The sequence below is a fragment of the Diabrotica undecimpunctata genome, chromosome 2, assembly GCF_040954645.1.
Source record: "Diabrotica undecimpunctata isolate CICGRU chromosome 2, icDiaUnde3, whole genome shotgun sequence".
Classification (NCBI taxonomy): Eukaryota; Metazoa; Arthropoda; class Insecta; order Coleoptera; family Chrysomelidae; genus Diabrotica; species Diabrotica undecimpunctata.
The window spans coordinates 19355152-19380563 of record NC_092804.1 but is presented as its reverse complement, the minus strand read 5'-3'; the positions used below and the strand labels follow the sequence as shown (position 1 = coordinate 19380563).

Below are 25412 nucleotides of genomic sequence, written 5' to 3'. Positions count from 1 at the left end.
CTAAACTACTTTCCTACAGCTCAGCAGTACTCCAACAACACTCTTTAGCCTTTTCTTCATCCGTTTACTGGTGCTGTTGATCAAAACTTTCACCTCATACATAATAATGCTCGTCCAAATGTCGCACGCCTAGTGACAGACTCACTTGCCAACGAAGGTATTGATGTGTTGTCTTGGCCAGCATAATCCCCCGACCTGAATCTTATCGAGCATGTACGGGACATGCTCCAAAGAGGAATTACTCCATATATGAGTAACATTTACAAGCCGCTTTATTTCTTTAAAAGAAGAAATTTCTTTAAAAAAACCATCTCTACGACTTTTCCGATGTTTGTGTCAATGTATAATTATTTTTTCCAACAAAGAGTTAATTAATTTATGTGAAATCACGAAGACTCACTTCTTGTGGAATAACTTTGTTCGTTTTCTTTTACATATCTTTGTTATTTTTTATATTATACATTTTATTTTGCATCTTTTTTATAAGAAATGTATAATTTTGACGAGAATTTATTTTGTGGCATATAAAAAACTAAGCCCGAATAGGACACTTATATTTTTGGCATTAAATCCCTTCCAATAAATTTTTTGCTACCCCGTTACACAGTTTGTATTTTATGAGTAAATATCGATGCCTAAACGATTCATAAATCCTTTTCAACGATATAAAATATCCCGAATATTCAGGCTCCATCCGGCTATGGTCATTTCTTATTCCCGTTCTTTGTGCAAAATCCACGTTTAAAAATGCAAAGAATCTCATATTTTAGACAAGTATTGACACTTTTGGATTGCTTCAGGTATGAAATATTTAAGTTAAAGGAGAATGTTTTATTGCTGTCATATATTTTTAATTTAGGCTGTTTGACTTTTTGTAAGTTTTAGCTTTTGTTACATATTTTTTTATCCTTTACGAACATTTTTCGTATTGTTACAAAAAAAAATAAAAGAAATGTTGCGATTTCACACGAGGTTGAAAAAAACTTATGAGACACTCCGAGTGACCTTGTATTAAACGTCCAAACAAAACAAAAACTTATTTCTTTGTAAACTTAAGGAAATATTATAACAAAAATGAATTTTCATTAGTTTTTTGTATTAGTGAAGCATGGTAGATACCAAGCTTGCAAAAATAACATCGTTTTTTAGTTCCAGGTAGAATTTCTACAATTATTCTCTTTGGTGTTTCTGCAGTCGTTTGCGTTTCTGGCACCTGTCGTCTTTGTAGCAGATTTTTTTTAAGGAAACGTCGCTCCAGGTGTTTTGTCATTATTTTTGTTTTTTCCTTAAGTGTCCTTGTCTTAAGTTCATCTTAAGACCTACTTTTTCCGAAGCATGAAAAAAGTTGCATATCCTGGTCTGTAGATTTTCGAAACTTGTAGCGAATATTACAATGTCATCAGCGTATCTCAATTGACTCAGTTTTCTTCCATTAACATTTATTCCTTTATCTGCCCAGTTAATATCTTTGAACACATCTTCCAGTCCAAGTGTGAATAGCTTTGGTGATATAACATCTCCCTGGCGAACTCCTCTGTTGATTGATATAGCTTTGGTTTTCGCATCTATTTGTATTTTCATTGTATGGTACCACCTTATGTAATTTAATGGTTTTTAAATAAAGTGTTCACCAAGATTATACTAGTAAACCAATAGTAACATGTTAGATTTCTCTTCGTTCCTGATATTAGCTCTATCAGTCATACAACGACACTAAATGGATTGTTAGGTAGTTCATATGGACCTGGTAAATGTTTTTCAATATATATCTCTAAATTTAAAACATATGTTATTGTCAAATCAACCCATGTAAATATTTTTAATCCATACTTTTTGATTTGCTGGAAATGTATTGTTTGAAAGCACATATTCCTCTAAAAGCCTCCAGTTTCTCGTCAATTGGTGTATTAACTCCTACTGTATATGCTTTCTTACAGTTGCTAATAAACATGTCAAATAACATTCTTATTGGCGCTAATTTGTCAAATTGCCGTCCCTCTACCCTAGTTTCCAAGCAGTTAAATCTCAAACAACAAAGCACAAAAAAGAAATCTGTTTTGATACATAACCAACCAAAACCGTTTAATTCCAACATTGCTTTTGTCTCATAAATCTTACTATTTAGCCTAGCACCTTTTAGCCTGCTAATATTGGGCTAGCTTAGATATATAGAGGTTTGTATTTTCATAGACAACTTCCATCATTGCATTTGTAAAAAAAAGCCACCAACATTCTAGAGGCGTTCTGGCCTCTAGAACCTTTCTAACAAAAAGGTATGAATGGGGGTGTTGGACGCCAATGTAACAAAATGTGTATGTGTAATGTAATAAAAGTATTTGGGTTAATGTAACAAATTACAACAGAGCGACAATGTAACAAAAAAAAAACAAATAAATTAAGGCTGGCTAGCGGAAGAAGTCGCAAAGTGACTACTTGACACAAAAAAGAGAATTCGACCAATTTGCATGCCTTACAGAGACCGTAAAATGAGAAAATGAATAACAAGGTAATAATATATATATATATATATATATATATATATATATATATATATATATATATATATATATATATATATATAAATATATATATATATATATACATATACATATATATATATATATATATATCTATATATATATATATATATATATATATATATATATATATATATATATATATATGAATAGCTATTTGCTGAAATAAAAAGGAAAACAGGTACTGATTGAAATATTTATTCTTCACCACAAATTTAATACCTAACCAAATATATACAGTCTAATTCTTTATAGCTACCCACCACCATTTATGTACAGTTAATCTAGTTACTTATATACAAAAAAAATTCCCTGGTTATACACAATTGATTCCTGATGATCTGAATTTACAAATAATAAAATATAAGACAAATTGAATGACTTTACCTAAAAAGGTAATTTACTTGCCTACTAGAGATGTAACTCTGTACTTCGGCTTTCAATTAAATATCCTAATTAAGTAATAAGGACACTATCCTGACGGGATGGATGTCCAAGGTTTAAATATACAATAATAAAATATTAATAACGAACTCTCTGAATAAATGTGTTCACATAAAACCGTACAACAGAGTTGAACGGGTGGATTTAAAACCTCACCTTTAGTTGACAATTAGTCCTTAAATGTTAGGTATTTAGTATTATTTGAAAAAAATGACGGGTCTTTATTACTAGATGAAATAGTTGATTTAAAGTTAAAAAAAAAATATTATACAAAGATTATTAAAATTGATAAATAAAACAAATAAACAGTGTTCCACACTCTAAATGAGGGAGGTCTTTCTAGCTGGTTCCCTAAAGTTGTCCAGGAATAGAATTAAAGAGATCTGGACCTCCGAAGGAACAGCTAAGTGTGACGGGCAAAGGTGAAAATCCAAAACTTAATTCTTTTTTTCTTCCAATGAACCAAAAAAAATTAAAAATAAGGAAAGAGGTTAGTCTTTGTATGTGGGTATATTTTATTTTATAAAAACCCTTAAAAGGGCAACATTACAAGCACGAACGTTTTCGGAACAACTGTTCCATCATCAGGTTAAAATACCTAAAATAAGTATAATCCATTTAATTACAGCAAACGTGGTTTAAAATTTTGACTAAGGTTAAAAACAATAAAATGGTTATACTTACAGGTTACCATGCCTGAGCCACCAAAATATTTGGGTAAAAACCCTTTAAAATGAAAAATGTTACCAAAGATTGTACATGATGTTGATAATATTATATGATGTTTAATATTTTAATTAGATTTTACTTCAGGTAACATACACCCATGCTTAAGTGAGTTCCAGTGTCCGGAGAGTAAACCTCTTCAAACGGACTACGGTTAGCAACTGATTGATGAAATACCCATGAATGGTGTCAAAAACAAAATGTCAATGAACCATGAAACAGTGTTAGTTAAACATTAATTTTTAACTAAAATTAATGTTTAACTAACACTGTTTCATGGTTCATTGACATTTTGTTTTTGACACCATTCATGGGTATTTCATCAATCAGTTGCCAACCGTAGTCCGTTTGAAGAGGTTTACTCTCCGGACACTGGAACTCACTTAAGCATGGGTGTATGTTACCTGAAGTAAAATCTAATTAAAATATTAAACATCATATAATATTATCAACATCATGTACAATCTTTGGTAACATTTTTCATTTTAAAGGGTTTTTACCCAAATATTTTGGTGGCTCAGGCATGGTAACCTGTAAGTATAACCATTTTATTGTTTTTAACCTTAGTCAAAATTTTAAACCACGTTTGCTGTAATTAAATGGATTATACTTATTTTAGGTATTTTAACCTGATGATGGAACAGTTGTTCCGAAAACGTTCGTGCTTGTAATGTTGCCCTTTTAAGGGTTTTTATAAAATAAAATATACCCACATACAAAGACTAACCTCTTTTGTTATACGTGGTATACAGCCAGCTACAGGAATTATTTTCCTTGTGGATTTTAAAAATAAGGAATCCTTGACTCTGTTTAACTTCTTTAGTAGAATCTTTCCAAAAATTCAAATCAGAGTGAGAGCTAAATGCTAGCCGGATAAGCATGTCTTCCAAAATTGCCGCTTGGAGTCGCTGTTTAATACCAACTTAGAAATTAAAAATTAGGAATATTAATGGAATATTGATTAAAAAATTTTATTTAAAAGTGATTAAAGAATTATTGAAGTGACGGACTCGTTACACCTTCTTCTGAACCTATAAAATGCAAAGAGAATTTTTATATATCTATACCTATTTATATAATTATTTTATATATAAATAATAAATAATTTTATCTTGCTATTTTCCCCCAACATCCAAGACAGCACTCAATTCTCACAGGATCTAAAATCCACTTTTTAAAAAAGAAATAAATGGAGATCAAGGGTCAACTTCCGAAGTTTTACATTTTAGCTTGCAGGTATAAAAGTTCTGGTGTTTTGTAAAGTTCCACTCGCTTTTCCTCTCCTATAAACCATATACAGTTTCTGCTAACATTTTATTTTCCTGTCAAGTTGTATAGGCATCAAAACGAATCGAAATGCGGTGAGTATATTTGCAAATATAAACTCCTCCTCATGCGCCTTTGGTCATGTATATAACTCGAATTGAAATTCAATTTTAACAAATAAATCGGTAAAATGTTAGTTTTTAACTGGTGTTGAAAAAAATTAAACTAAAATATTATCAAAATATCTAACGACTCACAGTAAATAGACAAAAAATCAATATAAAGTACACTGGAATAAATCTTACATTTCTCTATTAACTTATTTATTTCTAGCATACAAGAAAAACACTTACAAAATTCGAGTTTTAAAGTTATCATAGTACGCATTTCGATTCGAACAAACCAATCGTCGAAGCATTTATTTTTGATTTCGTCGAAGATTTTTGTATGCTTCGACCGCCTTATCTTTCGTCTAAAATCTTTACTTCGTAGTTTGTTTTTGATTCTCAAAAAGGCAAAGAAATCACACGGTGCCAAGTCAGGACTATACGCGGGATGGCCCAACAAATCGATATTATTTGCATTGCTGGTATTTTCCTGATGCAAGAGGATGCTACTATTTCGGCAGTTTTTGCACCTTAATTTCATTCAGGTCAAAAGAAACGATTTAGACGAAGACGATCTGGAAAGGGGGCAGAATGTGTATTAGCGGATTTTAGGGAGACCTATCATAAACTTTTGAGTATAAACAAATATTTTACAAAAGGTAAAAGAAATAATAAATTAGATTTACTCACAATCAATTTAATTTAACTATCCAGACGACCGGTTTCGCTTTCTACAATATGCAAAGCATCTTTAGGTCTCGATACAAGGTTAAATAAATGCTGAAATAATAAACCCATATTAGGGTGTTGTCTAATAAAGATAAACAAAGCTCTTTTTATTAGTAATAGAAAATATTCAGAAATACACTCCTCTTCCTTAAAATTTAATAATTCATGGACATATTTTTTTAACCAAGATTTTCTCTGTATAGAAAAGAATATCGGTTAATTTTGTAATACTAATATAACTTTTTTTCCGTATCTGTATGTTCTTTGTTGGCTGAATTGATGTATCGCTTAGGTCTCTAATTCATAATTACTGCTGGTAAATAAATGTTTAAATATTAAGGTAATATTTAAAATCAAAATTAATTATTTACCTACTTAGTAACGGAAAAGTGGCTATAAAGATTTAATTAAGAAAAACTAATGACTTTCTTCTTGGGAAGCAAATATATGTATTTAGTTCACTCAGCTTGAGAATATTTTGGCAGAATCATCGTCGGAAACGATGTTTGGCAGAAACATCGTTTCTGTTTAGTAAATTTACTAATGTTTGTATTTTGAGATCGATTTCCGAAGTGGAAATTGAAATGTCAATAAACTTTAACCGGAAGGAGTAATATTGGTCGATAGGATGACACTTCATTAGGAGGTTTACCTGATTTGATAATGGCTTAGGCTACTTTCCAGAGTCTGGGAATATATCTCAATCTAAAAGCAGCATTTATTAGGTGTGTCAGCTTAACTATGACTTTCCTTGGTAGATTTTTTAATAGCTCTCCTGTTATGAGATCATATCCTGGTGCTTTCTTAGGATTTATATACTCTTTTATCTCTATTGATACCTCTCTAAATGATGTTAAAGTTATTATTTCTTCGGTTTGGAATGGTTCTTTCCATATCAGTTCGTTAACATCATTGTCGTTTGTCGGGTTTAAACGTGGTTTCTAAATGATCTGCAAATCGTTCTGCCTTCTGTTTGTTACTTCTAGCCCAGTTGCCGTTTTCTAACTTGATAGGAGTAGAATGAATAATTGGTCTCTTCATTATTTTTGTTACCTTCCATAACGAATAATCTGTGTTCTGGTTAGCCGTTAAATTACTTAAAAAGGAATCAATTGTTAAATTCTTTATATTCTGTGTCTGCTGTAGTTTTTGTGTAGCATTATTTAGACTAGTTTTGTCTCGTATTGCTGCCATTTTTTTCTTAACTCCTTTTTTTCTACTATGAGTTCTCCGATTTTTTTTTGATAGTTGTTCCCTTTTGTTCTAGAAGTTATTAAGGGAGTATTTTCCCAAGCTACGTATTGGATATTTTTTATAAAAACTTCTAATTTGCATCAAGTTGCCTCGTGTTTCTCAATGGAACAGCAAGATTAATTTTGTGTTCAAGGTTTATTTTGAAGCTTTCTCAGTCAGTTTTTTTATTAGTCAATATTGGATTGAACGCTTTTTTGATCACTCATAGTTAAAATTATCGGTGAGTGATCAGAATTCATGTTCCAGCCGTCATTGATATCCAGATAGTTAGCTGAGATATTTTTGTAAATAAAGAAATCTATCGTTCTGGAATTTGGTTTCTATCGCTATATAGGCCAGTATGTTGATCTACCAGTAAATATTACTTCACTCTTTTTTTCTTGAACAGCTGACAATAGTTCTTTTTCTTTAGTTGTAGTTAGCCTAGAGCCCATTGGGTATTCTTTGCATTAGAGTCGCCACCGATGATGCATCTTTTTCCTAAAGTGTTCATATACTCTTTATATTGTTCTTTTTTAATGGAGTGTCTAGGACAATAATATATTGAACTTATATTTACGGTATGTATTTTTGTCTTGACACATACTGCTGTAGCTTGTATGTGCTCAGTAGCATATTTTAATGTTGTTTCAAAGATGTTATCTTTGATTATGATAGCGCTTCCTCCTTTAGCTGAGTTATCTGGGTGTACAGTAAAATATACTCTATACCCTCTAAATTTTATATATGACTGTTTAGTGAAATGTGTTTCAGAAACGAGACAAAGATCAATTTTCTCAATGTCTAGTACTGCTTGCAACTCGATCTGATGTAACAGTCTATTTGAGTTTTATTTTCGTTTATTTAATCTGTTATATTCTGTATAGAAAAGAATATCGCTTAATTTTGTAATACTGACTATAACTTTTTTCCGTATCTGTATGTGCTTTGTTGGCTGACTTATTGTATCGCTTAGGCCTCTAGTTCATAATTACATAATTACTGCTGGTAAATAAATGTTTAAATATTCAGGTAATATTTAAAATCAAAATTAATTATTTACTTACTTAGAAACGGAAACGTGGCTATACAGATTTAATTAAGAAAAATTAAAGACTTTTTTCTTAAGAAACAGATATTTGGTTGGTTTATTCAGCTTAAGAATATTTTGGCAGAATCATCGTCGGAAACATACACCACAAAAATTGGTACCACAGTCATTAACGCGTTTTTAATAAAAATATTCTGTTCTGTAGGCAGTAGTCATTTGTTCGGAAAACTCTCACCATACCTTTAATACCTGAGCTATAAAATTGTTGTAATGTAATGTATTATACGGAGATTTAGATATAGATAAATATATATCGATGCCGTATCAAACCTAAAAATATACATATTTGAAAGTTTTAATATAAAACCATAAGTTATTGACAACATTTGAACCCAGTATATTTTATTCGATCTACAGAGAACACTGGAAATTCCCTATTGCTGTTCCCGAAATCATCCGTAGAGACCCCATTTATTTAAATCCCTTTTAACCCGTATCAAACCTCCTGATGGCTTCGTACCTATCACGTAGGCCTTGACGTGCTCCTACTCTCCATTCGCCACCTCCATGACAGCTTATGTCGGATAAATCTCGATTTCCCTTTCAAACACACTTTGTCACTCTCTTTTCATAAAGTTTTTTTTCGATCTAATAGTAATTATAATATTTATTTGTCTAATAATTGAGAAATATACATCAGCTTTATAGAATTACAAATTGTTCAAGACACTTTTTACAGGAGGATTGGTATAAAAAAACTATGGTTTATGGGACATGGACTCTACACGAAAAGTGCACATTATCGCTTAAAAGTTAATAAAAAGATGTATGGTACACAATGTATGCTTGAATAAAAATCTGCAAACCATCTTTCTACATTGTCACTTTTAAACGATACAGTTTCGCACTAAATTAGAGATCTCGCAGAATACATAGAACAATAATCGGTTGCACAGCTTCAAAATAACAAATTTGCCTTGCAAATGAATGCGTCGACTGATGTTGCTGGACTGACCATCTTGCTAGTAATTGTGCAATATCCATATTGTAGAGAAACTAAAGGCGATAGTCTAATTTTTTACCATTTTTTTTTACATTATTTTAAAATCATGATTTATTGTAGTTTAATGTTTAGCATATGTAAAATTTGTTTTCCCGTTAACTAAACTAAGTCTATGTACAATTATTCATTTTACAAATACAGTGCTTTAAGTTTTGGATTGGATATTGCAAATACATAAAGCGCTAAAATCGGCAACATTGCCTCGTACGAAGTAATTTTAATTCTCCGATCTCCTCCGCTCCGACACCTAGACAGAAAACGAGAAAACCATTTAGTAAGACATAACAACGCAAGAGATATGCAACTCCGTCCGTCGATTTTTGTTTTGCTTACGTACACCCGGTTCATTTCTTATAACATAAACTTGATACAAATACACTGACCATTATAAGGCTGTGCATTTGTGTCGGTTTTTAATGTGAACAATTTCTTGTGGTTGAATTAAAAATAAAAGCGCTTTCTTTAAAAAGATATACTCTTATTTAAAATAAAAAATAATTCCTAATAAAATAAGAAATAAGTCTTTGTGCCCTTCAAAAAAGATTCAAATGTTTGTCATAAAAACTTTTGCGGAGAGATGTAAAAATTTCTCCTGTAATAGAATTTTAAAAACTTCTTTTATTCGGTTTCGCATCCAAATTTTGGGCTCTAGCCTCAGAATGATCGTAGATGATGCTTTTTAAATGTCCTCAAAAAAAAGAAGTCCATGGGTGTAAGATCTGGAGATAGCGCAGGCTACTTAATATCGCCTTTTCCACTGTTAACTCGATTCGGGAAAGTATTGTTTAAGTAATCCCTTATTATTTGAGTATTGTGAACTGAACAGCCGTCTTGATGGAACCAAACATTTTACAGATTTACATAAGGAGGATTGAGAATAACGGGAAGAACATGATTCTGTAACAATTCGAGGTATACTCTACTACTCAAGTTGCCCTCAATAAAAAATGGACCTATTTTTGGAATGTTAAGTTCGGTAAACAACACTTTTGTGCTGGTTTTCCCGCGCCCAATACCTCGTTATGGAAGAATTATATCTCCCTACTAACAAAACAGAAGATTCATCATTAAATAAAATGTTTTTAATAAAATTGGGTTCATCATTAGAACCCGTTACTAGAGTTTCACAAAACTCCATTCTTCGAAAGTAGTCGTCTGGATAAAGCTACTGCGATTTTGAATATTTAAAATTCTTGTAACCGTGCTTTTTCCACACTTTCGTTACAGTTACATTGCTAACATCTAACTTCCTAGCAACGCTTCTACTTGAACATGTTGAATCTACTTCGATTGTTGCACAAATTTGGGTATCCTGATGTTTTCTTTCCTCATCTTTTGCTGGGGACACTTCTTCAACGTGACATTTTCTACAATTTTTAAGGCAATAACATCTCTCAAAATTTTTAACAATATTATTAAACGACTGTACACAAGGAATTGATCTGACCTAGGCGCAGATGTCTTTTCAGACAATAACCCTCTAATAGCGCAAATGAGTATTAAACTAAAAAGATTAGAGCAGAAAAGAAGAGCAAATCAGATAGACGTCAGTCATTTATGTAACCTGGAGGTAAAGGAGAAACTGCAAAAATGTATTAATAATAATTTGAAAATACTTCATGAAAAAGAAACATCTCAGCCAACGAACAACATAGATAAAAAATGGCAAAACGTAAAAATGGCGATAACAGGTCCTGCGAAGAAAATTCTGACTAAAGAAAAACCAAAAATAAAGCAAAGGTGGATGACTGATAAGATCCTTCTTCTCATGGACAATCAGAGAATAATGAAAGGAAAAAACGAACAAAGGTATAAACAAATACAGAAAGAAATCAAAATAGAAATCAGAATAGCAAAAGAAGATTTTTATAAAAGAAAATGTGAAGAAATAGAGCAATTGCAGGCAAAACATGATATTTTTAATGTACATAAAAAAGTGAAAGAACTTGCAGGTACACAAAAACGTAAGCAGCCAAATACCCTGTATAATGTCAACGGAAACATAATAACAGAACTAGAAGAACAGTTGAAGACATAGAAAAACTATATTGAAGAACTCTTTGCAGATGATAGACAACAATCTGAGCTAAGTAACATACAAGGAGACGAAGGTCTAGAAATAACGAAAGAAGAAGTAATGTACGCACTAAAAAGAATGAAAAAGAGTAAAGCCCCAGGTCTAGATGAAATACCAACGGAAATCCTTAAACTAATAGAAAAAGACTCGATTCACATTTTAGTTGAACTTTTCAATAGCATTTATACATCAGGAAAAATACCACAAGAATGGCTTTTATCCACCTTTATTATTATACCAAAAAAGATAAATGCCAAACAATGTAGTGATTACCGTACAATCAGTCTGATGAGCCATGTACTGAAAATATTCCTGAAAATTATACACTCTAGAGTACACAGAAAACTGGAAATGGACATCAATAATACCCAGTTTGGATTCCGAAATGGACTTGGAACAAGAGAGGCGTTGTTTGCACTGAACGTTATGTCTCAAAGATGTCTTGACATAAATCAAGATGTATTCATGTGTTTCATAGATTACAACAAGGCCTTTGATAAAGTGCGGCATGATCACTTAATCAGACTCCTGACAGAAAAGAATTTAGATAAACGAGGCATCCGACTAATAGCAAATATGTACTACAATCAGAAAGCAGTAGTGAGAGTAGAGAATAATACCACTGAAGAAATTGAAATAAAGCGAGGTGTGAGACAAGGGTGTATACTGTCACCAACCCTGTTTAATCTCTATTCCGAAGACGTAATGAATAGAACACTCTCTGAGCAATCCATAGGTATTAAAATAAATGGTGTTAGATTAAACAATCTGAGATTTGCCGACGACACCGTTCTGATCGCAGAAACATTTGAAGAGCTACAGACATTGGTGAATAAGATAGCAGACTGCAGCGAAGAATATGGACTATCTTTGAACATAAAGAAAACTAAATTTATGGTAATATCGAAATCAACACAAAATGTCCAAAATCTATATTTACACAATGAAATTATCGATCGAGTTAGCAAATACAAATATTTAGGCACTTTTATAAATGAAGACAACGATAGCTCAGCAGAAAACAAAATAAGAATAGAAAAAGCCAGATTCATATTCACTAAAATGAAGAGAGTGTTCTGCGGAAGAGATTTGAGCCTTGAAATGAAACTTCGCCTGATGAGATGTTACGTACTTTCTGTGCTGTTCTACGGAATGGAGTCATGGACGTTGAAAAAGATTGATACCAAAAAATTAGAGGTATTTGAACTGTGGATGTATCGCAGAATCCTGAGAATATCATGGACCGAGAGAGTCACAAATGTCGAGGTCTTGAGAAGAATGAATAAAGAAAAGGAACTCATATTTACGATCAAAAAACGAAAACTGCAACCCTTGGGATACATTACAAGAGGCGAAAGATATGAACTGCTTCGAATAATTATGCAAGGGAAAATAGCAGGAAAAAGGTCCATAGGAAGAAGACGAAACTCCTGGCTAAAGAAAACTGTAAAAAATCTCGATACTTTTTTTCCTGCTTTTCTTTTTCTATTTTTCTATTCTAAACCTCAAATTCTCAAACACCTGTTTGAGACACTGGACTTCATATCCATTTCCTTATTTGTTTTGTATCATATTGGTCTTGTACCCCAAGTAAAGATGCACGAGGTATATGTGGTATTTGATTATATGATCTTCCACAGTCGCCTATACAAATTTTCTTTCTATTTATTGGCCGCCATGAGATGAATCCTTCGCTTTGCTCGTAGGTATTTCTTAGGTAGACCTGTCCCTCAAACTTATCACACACCATCGGTTTTTTCCATACTTACTGATTAAAAACTGCCCCACCCATAGTTGTAATTGGAGTGAAGATACAAAATCACCAGCAACAAGATGTAAAATGTTTTAGAGTACACTGTCTGTACTTGTTTTTACTGCAAGTATAGTCGCTAACCAATGAGCACTTGAAAATTTAAAAATATAATATTATAGTATTTGACTTAAAATTCCGCAAACTCCGCAAAGAAGCCCAGAACTTAGTGTATAAAGAAAATTTGATCCCAAGTCATGTCAGTCAGTACGTCATCAAAGCTCATAGAATTCACAGCGTTCCCTCTATTCCATGCTGCTCGAGCTCTGCCGCCTGTAAGGTCTTGGCGTCCTTAAAGTCAAGTGTTGGTGCATTTATGCTCATTGACTGAATTGTTTATATTCTTCTAACGAAAAATGAAAGAAGTGTCGTTAAATTAGGATTTCCGGAATGTCCTTCTTTAGAACACCAGAAAGTTACTAGGTTTAAGGCTTATTGTGTGCGATTGGTTTACCTCTAACCACTATAAGTAGATCATCTACATAGCCCAGAGTACAAAACTTTTCTCTTTTAAGCTTTTTTACAAGATCGTTAACCACTATTTACTCTTAACAGATAAGACTCCTCCTTGACAATTTATTATTTCTTCCATCGTGATCGATTCTTATATAAATATCATTCTATTAGTCATTTATATAGAGAGATTATGATTGGACAATCTAGCAAATATTAAGTTTAGTATTTGAAAAACAGTTCCTGTACTAAATATTATAAAATAATCCAGTCCATTGAACTTTATACTAAGGATCAGAATTTTCTAATACAATTTAAAGATGATAATCTGCGAAATCTTTCACCACTTACCTATCACGTACGTCCTGACGTGCTCGTATTCGCCATTTGTTACCGGACATCTTTTCTCGTCTCTTTTCTCGGTTGTTTCGATCACACTTTTTATCGACGTTGGAATTTCGCCATCTAGCCGGTATTTCTTGAGAATGGTGGCAGCCATCTCTGACGGATCCGTGTTCGGCATTGTTGGGCCGCTGGCTATAAAATCTAATGGGTCCCCAATAATATCGGATAGCACGAAACAAATAACACGACATGGATAGGCCAATTCCGCCAAGCCTCCTCCTTTCACAATAGAGATTTTTTTGCGGACGCAGTTCAGTTCGTTGATATCGGCTCCTGTAAATCGATAGCATCTATCATCTTACATCCAATATACAGTAATTTATAAGAGAGAAAGCAATATAAGATTCTATACACTTATTACTATTATTGTCTGCACATTTTATAACATATGTTATGTGATGTTTCTGTCCTTTATCTGAAATTGTGTAATGGTAGTACAGTCAAATTCAAAAACCAGTAAAGGAGCATTCCTTGAATACATATTATTACATTGTTTGATCAACGACGTATCGAAAAAACATATTCATTCTAAAAAGCCGGAGTATTCATTAAACCTCGTATCATAAAGGTTGTGTGTTTCCGTGTCTGCTAATTATCATTTGATAATTAAGTCGAAAATAGATAAGTGACAAAAACTGGTAATATAAATCCAAATTACTTTTAAATTGTTTATAGTCCTGGTGCTTGGTTAGAAATAATGAAGGGCACCTAGTGGCTGCTATGATTATTGGTTCTCGCTAAAATGATCCAACAAAATGCGGGTCCGCACACACCTAACGAGGTACTGTTAATACAACAAAATAGTACCCTCTTTCAGGAAAATTAAGCAAGGTCCCAGAATGAACAGATGCTGTACACGTCATGGAAACAGACGGAAATGTAGAAGATTTACGCTACGGATAGAGTAAATCAGCTTCAACTCCAGTTAGATAACTTACAAAATTAAATGAAAGCTTGCAATTACAATTTGCAGATCTAGAGAAAAACTTGTCCAAAGAACCTAAGAATGAGGAATTTCATACTGACGAGGAGCAATTAGCTGAGGAGTCAGAGTGGATACGTGTCAAAAACTTTAAAAAACGTAAAATGGATACATTATTGACCCCACCACTAAAAGAGTCATATAAGACATAAGACAAGAGCGCTAAAATTAATGTCGATAGTGAAGAAGACTTCATAAAATTAACGAAAAAGTTGAGTGAAATAAATTATCCATGGCATATGTATGAAAATAAGCAAAGCCGACTCATTAAAGTTATGGTGAATAAGTTACATCATTTAGCCAGTAAAGATTCGATCATGAACGATTTAAATAATAAAGGATTCAAGATAATAGATCTCATACCGAAATTAAAATACAAAACAAAGCAACCACTAAATATGTTTATGTTGGTATTCAGAAATGACGAAAATATCAATAGAATCTATGAGATCTCAGATATGATGAGCGTAAAAGTACAAATACTTCCGCTAAGAAAATCAAAATTGGTACCTCAATGTAAGAGATGTCAGGCATATGGACACACACAAAGAACCAAGATGTGTCCGCTGCACAGAAAACATCTTATAGCCAAATGTGAGAAACCCAAGGACGCAAAACCTAAATGTGTCCACTGTGGAGAAGGGTCTCCGGCTAACTATAGAGGATGTACCGTGACAAAGTAAATACAAAAAATAAAAGATCAATATAACAAGAAACAGACCTTGCCCAGAAAACCACAAAGAATGCATCCAAAACCTGTAGAAAATCCAAAACAAGAAGAAAACAAAACAAGAACTTATAGCATGGTAGCAGCTGGTAAAAGTAACGAAGAAAACTATAGTAGTCAAAAAGATCTAACAATAGAACAAACATTACAGAAAATATTAGAGAGATTAACTAACCTGGACGAGCTTATAACCAGAATAGAATATAGCACCAAAGGAGCTATACCTAAAGGACTTGGTAATGGCGGGTAGTTTACGAATAGTAGAATGGAATGCAAATGGCATCTTGAAATATCAGCAAGAACTACAAGCGATACCTACTAGATATAGAAATAATAGACATATGCCTCATTTCTGAAACCCATTTTACGAATGAGTCATATATTAGATTTAGGCTTATCATACTACTCACCCTGATAATGCAACCAAAGGAGGTAGTGCAACCAAAATATATAAATTGCGACGCAATATCAACGGGAAAGCCAACATACTGGCCTACTGACACAAATAAAATCCCAGACCTTATCGACTTCTTTGTAGTCAGAAATATTTCAACAAATTACATAGAGATAGAAGAGGTATTGGATATGAACTCGGACCATTCTCCAATTATTCTCACATTAAGTGACACCGTTATCAAAAAAGAAAGCCCCCCTAGACTTGTTAACAAAAATACTGACTGGAAAAGTTTCCAGATATACCTTGAAGAGAAGATTAACCTCTCAGTTCCATTAATAACCGTTGATCATCTAGAGGCAGAAGTATAATTACTCAATAAAAATGTACAAGCTGCTTGGAACAACAGCACGAACGGTGTCGAAAGAATAAAAGGAAATAACTACCCGAAAGAAATCAGAGAAATTATAACCGAAAAAAGAAAACTGAGACGCAAGTGGCATCAGTCTAGAGCACCAGCTCATAAAACTAGAGTAAATAATGCCACACAAAAATTAAAAAACAAATTCAAAAAATTAAAAACGAATCGGTTAGCATCTACCTAAGTGAACTATCAAATGATAGCGCTACTGATTACTCATTGTGGAAGGCTACCAAACGATTAAAAAGGCCAATCTTACAGAATCCCACAATTAGAAATACTAATGGTAGCTAGGCAAGAAGCAATATACAAAAGGCTAACAGGTTTGATGACCACCTAGAAAGTACTTTTCAGCCAAATAAAGAACAAAAAATAATTAACTGGGAGCTCCCTGATGAAGATGAAATCGAGATTAGCCCTGTAACTCCAAAGAAGTATATTTGGAAATAAAAGAAAATATAAATCCAAAGAAAGCTTCTGAATTTGGTCTTATTACTGCGGAAGTGTTAAAGCAACTTCCAAGGAAAGCTATAATAAAATTAACATATCTTATAAACGCTTCCTTTAGGCTGAGGTACGTACCAAAGATATGGAAGGTGGCAGAAATTATAATGACACCAAAACCAGGAAAACCTCCATAAAGAGCTTCTTCATATAGGCCTATTTCACTGTTACCTGTCATATCTAAATTATACGAAAAATTACTCTTGAAGAGACTAAAATCGATTATAGAGGAAAAAAGTCTAATTCCTAATCATCAGTTTGGATTTAGCCAAAGCAAGTGGAGCAAGCCACTCAACGACACAGGTGCATAGAATAACAGATATAGTAGAAAAAGCTGTAGAAGAAGGAAAAGTCTGTTTCTTCATTTTCCTCAATGTAGCGCAGGCTTTTGAAAAAGTGTGGCATGACGGATTATATCATAAAATGAGATGCCACTTACCAAAACAATATTCTGAACTACTAAAATCATATATATCCGACAGATACTTTCGAGTTAAATATGAGGAAGCATATTCAGAATTAAGAGAAGTTAAAGCTTGAGTTCCACAAGGAAGTGTCCTGAGGCCAGTGATATACCTGCGCTATACCAGCGATATTCCATCATTAGAACTTAACACAATTGCGACGTTTGCAGATGACACATGCATTCTAGCAGTCGGAGAAAACCACGAGGATGAAATGAAACAAAATCTGTTCATGTCAATTTTACTAACAAAAGAGAACAACATATCCCAGTTAGTATAAATAGAAACCAAATACCTTATGCAAATACGGCAAAATTTTTGGGTATGACATTAGATTCCCAGCTACATTGGAAAGCACATATTAAGAAAAAAAAAGAGGAGTTAGAAATTAAGTTCAGAAAGATGTACTGGTTGATGGGAAAAAAATCCACTCTGTCTGTTTATAACAAATTGTTATTGTATAAGCAAGTCCTTAAATCGATATGGACATATGGGATACAGCTATGGGGCTGCACAAAAGAAAGTAACATCTAAATTATACAACGATATCAGAATAAATTATTAAGGAACATCGTTAACGTTCCATGGTACTTCAGAAACTATGATCTTCATCGAGACCTCCAGATGGATACGGTTATCCAGACAATAAATAAGTTTGCCGAGAGTCATGAACAAAGGCTCTCCAACCACGTGAATGTGGAGGCCATCAAACTCTTAGACAATGCCAACCAGATAAGAAGACTTAAGAGAACGAAGCCGTTTGAGTTAGTGCTATAAGTGAGTGAAAGTGAAAAAGCAGAGCAAAGTGCGGCTAAAGTGTACATGTTAGCTAGTAGTACTATAATGTATTAGAGCCTAAGAAATATTGCTAAATGTAACCTTAGATAAGTTTTTTGTAATATTTTGTATATAGAACTAACTTGCTTATTGATAATAGTGAATGATCAGATAGCAATAATCATAAGATTCCTGGTGAGGTTTTATTAAATAAAAAAAAATCTACACAGCCGAGCAGAAAAAAATTTTTTCTTCTCCAATTTTTCTCAGTTGTAACATATTGCTTATAAAAAAAGTATTCGTTATTTGAAATTTATTAAAAGTAATGAAAATGAATAATCTTACTTTGATATGCTTTTGAAAAAAGTTGAGGGTCAAAAATATTCGTGTTTTTTGTAACTTTTGCTTCGTTTTTTGAATACATTGTTGTCAGAAAAACTTAGTTTTTACTTTAAAAGATAACATTTTAATAGTAAATTGAATTTTGAACAATTTTTTATATATGTATGTGTACGAAAAGTGAATAGAATTTGAGTTAAAAAACTGAAAAATGGACTAATAGCACTTAGCGGTTTTTTATATTTGGAAGTCCACTGACCATACAAAACAATAAAACCACTTTAAAGTTGTTATTCCTTTCTAAAGTGCACTAAATTATCCGCTCAAATTTATAATGATTATATTTACTTTTGCCGAAACCGTTAAAATTAAAAATTGATGCATGGAGACCCAAACATCGTTTATTCTGTATACCTACTTCAAGTATACAACAATTCGTTCTTTCACGTTCAATAAGATCAAAGTAAAAGAATATTAGTCGAGAAGTTGAGATACAACAAAATACGTTTCCTTTGACCTAAAACTACATTTATTTTCCTTTATTTTTGTCAACCTCCCACGTTGAAGTTGTTTTTGTGTTGATGTCATCAACGACCTGCGAGAGACAAAAACTGCCATTATTAAAGAACAAAAACGTATTTTTGTAGATAGTCGGTTTTCCTAAAGATTTTGTTCTTGTTTAAACACATGAATATACTGGTTGTCCGAAACATAATGTCAGTTTTTCAAATCATAATTTTTAAACTTGTATTGTACTTTCATTGTAATTTTTAAAATTGTTTTCACCACCTCTTTATTCTCAAACTACTTTTCTACAGCTTTTCTAGTATTTTAATTGCGGTATCTTAATTTTAGGATACCGCAGAAGATATTGAGTCAGCAGCACAAGATGAAATGAGAAACAGAAAAGCACAGAAACTTGTACCCGAAAAAATCACTGGTTTGACGATGAATGCAAAGACGCAACACAGAAAAAAAAATGAAGCCTATGCAAAAATGCTTACCCGCCGAACTAGAACAAGTATAGAGAATTACCAGACAAAGAGAAGAGAAGAAAAGAAAATACACAGAATGAAGAAACGAAACCACTTAAAAAAGGAACTTCAATATATAGAAAACTTCAACAGAGCGAAAGAATTTAGAACATTCTATAAGAAAGTTAACATCAACAGAAAAGAATTCAAGGCAAACACAAATCAATGTAAAAGTTTAAATGGCGATCTATTAACAACACGAACAGACGTACTAAACCGATGGACGAAATATTTTAACCAGATACCTAATATAGAGGAAGAAGAAAACCCGGAAGACGAAAGGGAGGAGAATCCACCAACGATCCTGGAAGTTAAAGATGCTGTAAACAAACTAGCCAGAAACAAATCACCCGGAATAGATAATCTCCCAGCGGAATTATGTAAAGAAGGTGGCCACGATATCATAATAGCGCTACAGCAGCTTATAAAAGAAATATGGATACAGAAGTCCCTTCTCAATGATTGGAATATTGGAATACTTTGCACCATACACAAAAAGGGAGATATCTTTGAATGCTCTAACCATCGAGGAATTACGCTCTTAAATGCAGCGTATAAAATATTCTCCAATATACTATGCCATCGTATGGCACCATATGCAGAGCGAATAATAGGACAATACCAGGCTGGTTTCAGAGGTGGTAAAATTCATCAGATTTCAACCCTGAGACAAATTCTAGAGAAAACACTGGAATACGGTGTAGACACGCACCACATATTTATAGACTACAAGGCAGCCTACGACTCTGTAAATAGAAGAGAATTGTTTAGAGCAATGATAGACCTAGGAGTAACAAATCAGTTGGTAAGTCTAACCAAACTAACCCTTGAAAAAGTTGAATGCAAAGTACGAATCCAGGGAGAACTCTCTGAACCTTTTAAAACAAATAACGGGCTACGTCAGGGAGACCCACACTTCTGTATACTATTCAATCTAGCTCTGGAAAAAGTAATACGTACGTCACAAATCACAACTACCGGTTCAATATATAACAAATCTGGGCAAATCCTAGCATATGCTGATGATATCAATATTGTTGGGAGAACGGAAAACGCAGCACGAGAGGCATACGTAGTACTAAAGGAAGCGGTTACAAAAATGGGTTTAATAATAAACACCAATAAAACAAAATACATGAAAATAAGTACGCAACCACAAATACTACGGCCACTTGTTATAGGAAACGACGTCATCGAAGCAGTTAACGAATTTGTATACCTGGGAACGCTCGTCAATACTGAAAATGACACTATCGCAGAGATAAACCGCAGAATTTGCAAGGCTAACAGATGCTATTTTGGGCTTAATCTCCTTTTTAAATCTACAGTTATATCAAGAAATACAAAAGTAAAACTCTACAAAACAATAATACGCCCAGTCCTCACATATGGTTCAGAAACCTGGACTTTAACAAAAAGCAATGAAAACATGTTAGGATTGGGGTTTTCGGATTTAGAATTCGAAAGAAAACTACTAAGGCGAATCTATGGAGCGGTAAATGAAAATGGTGTCTGGAGAAGACGATATAACTTCGAACTCTATAGAATATACCAGGAACCAGATATCGTAAAGCACATTAAGATAGGACGTCTGAGGTGGGTAGGCCATGTAATGCGGATGGAGCAAACCGACCCAGCTAGAAAAACGCTCCTTGATAGACCTATTGGTCAAAGAAGAAGAGGAAGACCCAGAACAAGATTCTTAGAAGTCACAAAATATAAATTTTACAGGAGAGCGAAAATAAAAGTCTTTTTAGTATTTTGTAACATTTTCCACTTAATACATTAAATTTTATTTAACAAATTCTTATAAATGTGGATTTCTGGAAAAAATGGACTCTTTTTTGCTCTGAAAAATAATATTTTGACTGTGACCTAATATTAATTAGGATGGGGATAATGGGGATACTAATTAGGATTAGGATAGATGATTTCTCTACCAACTCTTCGGTTTAAGTCTACACTCTGAAATTCAAAATCGAAGTCTGTTTTAAAGTACAGTATCCCAGGATTTTCTTGTCTGAATTTCATACATACTGTTTGTGAAATTAAATTTTTTTTATTATTCTCAGCTTTCTTTTTTGTTTTGAAAAGGTTAAGCACAAGAATTATACAGTTTATTAAAGTCTTTAAAATTGAAAGTTAAGTCTAGGTTAAAGGACACAATGGAGTAATTGGAAACAAATTAGTGGATGGTATGGCAAAAAATACATCTGAGATATCCGAAATTACAAATTTTTATTACTTTAAAGATCTTTTTTCTATTATCAGGAGTATTGGCAGGGAAAGATGGATGTCAAAATATAAAGAGGTTCAGAAGACTTCAAGAAACCATTACTTTTCTATTCATCCATGCTTACCAAAAAATATTCCCCATTTTAATTTTAACTATAATAAAGTACATTCTTCGTTAATAACCCGGTGAAAACTTAACCATGGCCTCTTTCCAGAGCATCTGCATAGGATTGGAATCTATGAAACTCCTTTCTATCCTTGTGATGGTAAATCTGTCGGAGATCATCCTGATCTTATTCTGACAAATTTATATATAATATTCTAATCAAGTTTATAAATGATTCTAAAATAAAAATTTAAACATCCTTATAACAATTTTCTGTGGCAAAAAGATTTTTTGTCTAATGCCATCTCTCTCTCTCTCTCACACACACACAAAATTAAAAGTTATTATTTCATCCACTTTGAAATCTTTGTTTTTTTCCGGAAATTCTTGCCAACTGTAACCAATCCCATGGAGTAATAAGTTGAAAATTAGGACATCTTGTAGCCTCTCGTTCTATAGCTTAGTGTATACTGTCCACCTCCATATGCGTATCCTTTCGCATAAGGAATTTGTGGGTGATTTCTTTTATATGTAAATATCTCGAAAGTAGAAAAAAGTAGCACATAATCATTTGTAAGTTTCGGTTCTGAGATGGGCAATTATCGGACCAAATAACAACCGAAGTTGTGCTTTGAGGTAATGAATGAATGTATTTGACCAAGCATGAGGCGATTTCGTTTCTACCTCGGCCAGCAATTGGTTTATCCCACATTAGACAGTTTGCCTATTTTTCCGTTGAATCATAAATTGTATAATTAAATCACAAGAGTTTTAGACTGTCAAAACTTTGAGAATTGCTTAGCTTTATTCAAGGAAGACTTTTTGTAAATCTTTCATTAAAACTTTTTGTTCAGGGTTATTGATGGACATCTCCTTCATCTATCCTCCGTCTATCTGTTTCAAGTTGTCCGTCTATCGGCCTGTAACAAGTGAGCGTTATACTGCACTTGTAATGTTTTTCACTCATCTTCAGACTTTAGCTGTCTTAGATTGATTAGAAATTCATTACACTTATCACAAGGTCTTTTGAAGGAACAGCGAAAGGTAAATTAAATTTTGTATTAAAAATGTGATTGTAAAGCAATTCTTTGCCTACTTTGTCCGAAGGAATGTTTTTTCAAATCACATTCTTCCTTCTTAAACATCCTCAACATTGTAGAAATATTTAAGTGACTCCTAAATATTTTTTCGCCATCCTTCTTCGACTATAATGTGATTCTTCACATGGATAGGTCATTATATGCTCACTAATCCTATCCTTTACCTCATTCTTCACTTTATTTATAGATGGTTGCTTTCCTCTTTTGTCACATTCTACAACTCCACTTGTTTGCATGTTTTCAAGTGCACAAAACAAAAGATTGATAAATATCTAGAGTACGCAAAAAGAACTTACTGCAGACTTGAAACCTCTTTTCTTCAATAGTAAAAAATATTTCCAGTTACAATGGCGTTTTTCAGCTTGAGCACCTCGTCATTCTCTTTTTCTTTTGATACACTTTTTTTCAAGACAAAAACATGTCTTCCTTGATCTCTGGTTGTCTGATGATTCCAAAATTGTCGGTGAATTTGTACTTTCTGATAACCTAAGATGTTTTTATTAAATAGCAGTTTCTACAAGGTTCTCGCACCTTCCTTTCATTTATAGTCTTTTTAGTCTTGGAAGATTTATATTGTTGGCCTAGCATCCTCTTCTTTTTTATTTCGTTCGTTGCCACGTAGTTTCGTTCCTTAAACGTTTTTTTCTTTGCTTTGATGATCGGCTTCCATGAACTCTTTTTCATTTTCATCTTTACTCTCATTTGTGATTTCAAAATCATTGTCAGTACTCAAGTTAATGCTAGGAACAAATGAACTTCTGAATATTCAAATGGATCTTCCTCGTCTTGGTGTATGGTACTTGTAGACGGATTGAACTCCAGTGATGGTTGCTTAATCTCGTTAATAAGCACGTTGCTACTTAAAGAAGGGATGTCTTGAGGTACATCTAACACAACAGCAGCATTTCAGCTGTATGCTCCTGCAAGTTAACAAAGTTGTAAAATATATCTAATAAAGACGATAATGTGGTCCTTACAACCATAGCCTCGTACGAATTCTAACTCTCAAGGTAGTCTAAAACAATAAAAATAAAAATGTACAGACGAAAAAGAGAAATATATTGACAAAAGCTTTGAGATTTATTTCTTTTACTTTTCTAAAACAATAATATAAGTTGTTATAAGTGACTGCGTATCTTATATAACAAGAACAAAATAATTTATGTTTTTTTTTTTATTTTAAAAACTTTTAACTTTTTTATTAAATGGCGTACGAATGTTAAAGATCGTCTTTGCAAATTCAAAACTGGTGTCTTAAAAATGTAGTTAAACTTATTATTTACCATTCGAAATACTTCCGTTTACTAAAAACATTTTCCGCTCATGCAGATCCATTATTTACGTTGTCTTTACTGTTCGGCGGAAGCTAAAGAACTCTGTGGGCTTTATCTTCCATTTTTGGCTAGCTTATTTAAATTAACATGCACAACTTAAACAAAAAATTTGACAGCGGGTTTAAAAGCGAAGAGAGAATGCGCTTCAATACACTGCAAACAGCGAACTGAACAAACGCATGTATTGTACTATGTAACTGACACCTCAACAAGCCCAGACTTCTTCTTCTTCTTTAGGTGCCGTCTTCTTAGCGAAGGTTGGCGATGACCTCTTCAAAGTCTTCCCTATTTTGGGCTTTCCTTATTAAACTTTGAAAGTCTAAACCTGTCCAATCTTTGATGTTGCGCAGCCAGGTCATTTGTCGTCTACCCAGGCCGTGTCTGCCTTCTATTTTCCCTTCTATAATAAGCTGAAGAAAGTTATACTTGTCCTGTCTAAATATGTGTCCAAGATAAGACGTTTTACGCTTCTTGACAATTTCTGTGAGTTCACGTTCTCTATTGATACGCCTTAAAACTTCTTCATTTCTAACGCGGTCGTTCCATGGAATTTTCAGCATACGACGAAATACCCACATCTCAAAGCTCTCTAAACGTCGTAACGAGCTGACTGTTAACGTCCAAGCTTCCACGCCGTGTAATAGTACACTATATACATAACACTTTATCATGCGGTATCGTAGGGACAAATCAAGATTACGGGTAATGAGTAACTGTCACATCTTTAAGAAGGGGTTTCTTACCTGTTCTATTCTACATTTAACCTCTTGTTATTGGTCTAAGGTTTCATGTATCCAACAGCCTAGATACTTAAACTTTTTCACTTGTTAGGGCCAGACGTAACAAATTTTAAAAGGTTGTGGACTTAATCCTTTAAACCTGCACTTCAATATACTGCAAATTTTGGACTTAATACAGTTTTGTTCTGAGGTACGGAATTATAATAAAATATAAATATATATCATTTGATAGTTAATTTAATAGTTATATACACTAAATAATTTCTTTAAAAATAATAATTGTATTACATGAAATTTCTTGAAAACGAGAATTATAAAAATTTAAACAGTAGATTCAATTTTGTTTTTTATATT

At 33.0% G+C, this 25412-nt stretch overlaps 1 protein-coding gene across 1 annotated transcript in view; it reads right to left on the bottom strand.

Annotated features, from left to right (window-relative positions):
* LOC140434288 (glycerate kinase) overlaps positions 1-25412 on the bottom strand; it is a 61091-nt gene that overhangs the window by 26666 nt on the left and 9013 nt on the right. The window contains exon 4 of the mRNA XM_072522439.1: positions 13848-14174. Within this exon, the coding sequence (XP_072378540.1) occupies positions 13848-14174 (327 nt within the window). The remainder of the gene's footprint in view (positions 1-13847; positions 14175-25412) is intronic.